The following is a 2,500-nucleotide window of genomic DNA, read 5'->3' on the forward strand; positions in this document are numbered from 1 at the left end:
GTTGCAGTGCCGACCCGTTGTGATTAACAGTGATGGAAACGTCCTGATCAGCGGAACCAACCAATGAGAAGAGCAGGAGCAGACGGAGCTCCGCCTCTATGCAAATCAGATCGCTTTCTGTCCAATCACCTTCTATTTTCTGTATTATAGAGTGTCTGTGTTCATGATTGTAGATCAATGTTAAATAAATCTAGACAGTGAATCAGTTTGGCTGCTTGACATCATATTGTTTTTTAAAAAAAATTTAATTAAGCCTATAATTATTCGCAACAGGGTTATGATTGTTAACCACAACTAAAACCATTTTGGTTTGTTTGAAATCAAATAAACATGAACTTACATAAAATATCTGCTAGTTGCCAAGACAGCTTTTCTTATTTTTGTTTGATTTAACTTGAAGTACTAAAATATACAGTGGATAGTATAAGTGAACACACACATGCTAAAGTTGACTAAAAAGAGGAATAAAAAATAATCTTTTGGAAATTGATCTTAATGCCTTAATTTACAAAAATGAGGAAAAATCCGACCTTTAAGGACACCAATTTTCTTTGTGAATGAATAATGTGTCGTAAATAAATAAATGTTCTTCCCTAAAATACAGGGTGCGTAAGTCAGGACACCCCTATGTTAAATTCCCATATAGACAGCAGATTTTTATTTTTAAAGGCCAGTTATTTCATGGATCCAGGATAATATGCATCCTGATAAAGTTCCCTTGGCCTTTGGAATTAAAATATCCCACATCATCACATACCCTTGCATTTTCATAACTTGAAATAAAAGAAGCGTTACATATTTTAAACTCGAGATCATATTGATCTAGTGGTGGATAAAGCCGATAAGCTCAATCTGGTTTTATTGTGTGTGTTCTCTTATCTGCATCAGCTTTAGAGTGTCGTCAGTGCGTTCCTGATAAAACACTGATAATCAATAGGGTTTGATAGATGCAGTCCATAGTGCAGAAGTCAGGAGAAGCATCAGACTAATGCTGACGGGTTATTATTACAGCATCGTTCGTGACGTGGCTAATGAGACACAGATGCACAGAAATCACTTATAAACGAGGTTACGATGCATTTATGTATTTCCTCTGATGTTGCATGAAGGTTTTGTCCTTGAAGATCCGTGAAAAGCGTGCCTGTTTTCCTGCTGAAAAGCTCTTTTGTGCTGCAGTTACGGATCATTTGCACGACTTTAGACATGCTCTTTATTTGTCGAAGCTGCCACAGAAATTCTGCTCACAAGACCTTATAATAAAATATGCTTTATTTTTATCAGACTTGTGACTGGTTCATGATTTCAAGAATGCATTGACATACAAACGTGTTTATAAATAACATGCCATGACATCCTTTATAATGATGTCATTATATTATTTCATTACATAAAAAATTACAATAAATATATAAAATTACAACAGCTAAACGTTTCTTACACATATATATTTAAATATTAATTAGGATTTGTTAACATTAGTCAATGCATTAGCTAACAATGAGTAATATATTTTTACAGCGTTTATTAATCTTTGTTAATGTTAGTTAATAACAGTAGAATTGTTAATTGTTCATTGATGTTAGTTCAGTGCATTGGCTACATTAACAGATACAACTTTTAACTAAGATTAATAACTGCAGTAGAAATATCTTTCATTGTTAGCTCATCTTAACTAATACTAAAGTACAGTGTTTTTGTAAAAGGAAAAATCAAAGGAAAAAGACAGTGAGTGTCATTAATACACTAGTGTTTATAAAAAAAAATAATTAAAAGAAATATATATATACAGGTGAAAATCGGAAAATTAGAATATCGTGCAAATAAAGCTATAGTTTTTATGTTTATGGCTCATATCTTATGAAAACCCCAAATTCAAAATCTCAGAAAATTTGAATATTACATGAAATCAATTAAAAAAAGAATTTTAAATACAGAAATGTTGGCTCTGTGAAAAGTATAATCATGCATATGTATATAGTTATATATACTAAATATATTAGTTTCAGTTTTCAATTTGAATTACTGAAATACATGAACTGTTGCATGATATTTCACCTGTATATATATAGTTAAATGTTTAATATTTTTGTATTTTTTCAGTTTTAGTACTTTAAATAACTATGTATTTAAATATATAATATAAAAGAAAAAATTTAAATAATAAAAAGTTTAAAAATAAATATATAGTTTTTATATTGGTTAAAGTTAGTTACTTAAAAAAAAACAATTGTTGTAGTTGTTTGACCCTGGCGTCTGATAGGGTGTGATGATGTCAGTGCTGAGGGCAAAGGTTAAGGCCACGATCTGATTATATTCGATCTGCACTGTTTTGCACTCAGAACAGCTTTTGAAATGACATTTCACCTGACAAGATTGTGATCGACCAATCAGGACCATCCTACCTGGTTAATAATTATTCATCTGTGTATTTGACAACATAAAAGCGTGTTTCACACACTCTGGTGTCACTCTTTGTCCACTCGTCACCATGTCGTTCAGT

At 31.4% G+C, this 2,500-nt stretch overlaps 1 protein-coding gene across 1 annotated transcript in view; it reads left to right on the forward strand.

The window, feature by feature from the left end:
* The first annotated feature begins 2,475 nt into the window (after positions 1-2,475).
* Positions 2,476-2,500, forward strand: part of LOC143724484 (fatty acid binding protein 1-B.1) — a 2,170-nt gene continuing 2,145 nt past the window's right edge. Inside the window, exon 1 of the mRNA XM_077217553.1 lies at positions 2,476-2,500. This exon is cut by the window's right edge and continues 55 nt beyond it. Within this exon, the coding sequence (XP_077073668.1) occupies positions 2,489-2,500 (12 nt within the window). The 5' untranslated portion in view covers positions 2,476-2,488.

The sequence above is a fragment of the Siphateles boraxobius genome, unplaced genomic scaffold (genome assembly GCF_051911475.1).
Source record: "Siphateles boraxobius isolate OS27281-9 unplaced genomic scaffold, OSU_SipBor_1 74, whole genome shotgun sequence".
In the NCBI taxonomy this organism is placed as follows: Eukaryota; Metazoa; Chordata; class Actinopteri; order Cypriniformes; family Leuciscidae; genus Siphateles; species Siphateles boraxobius.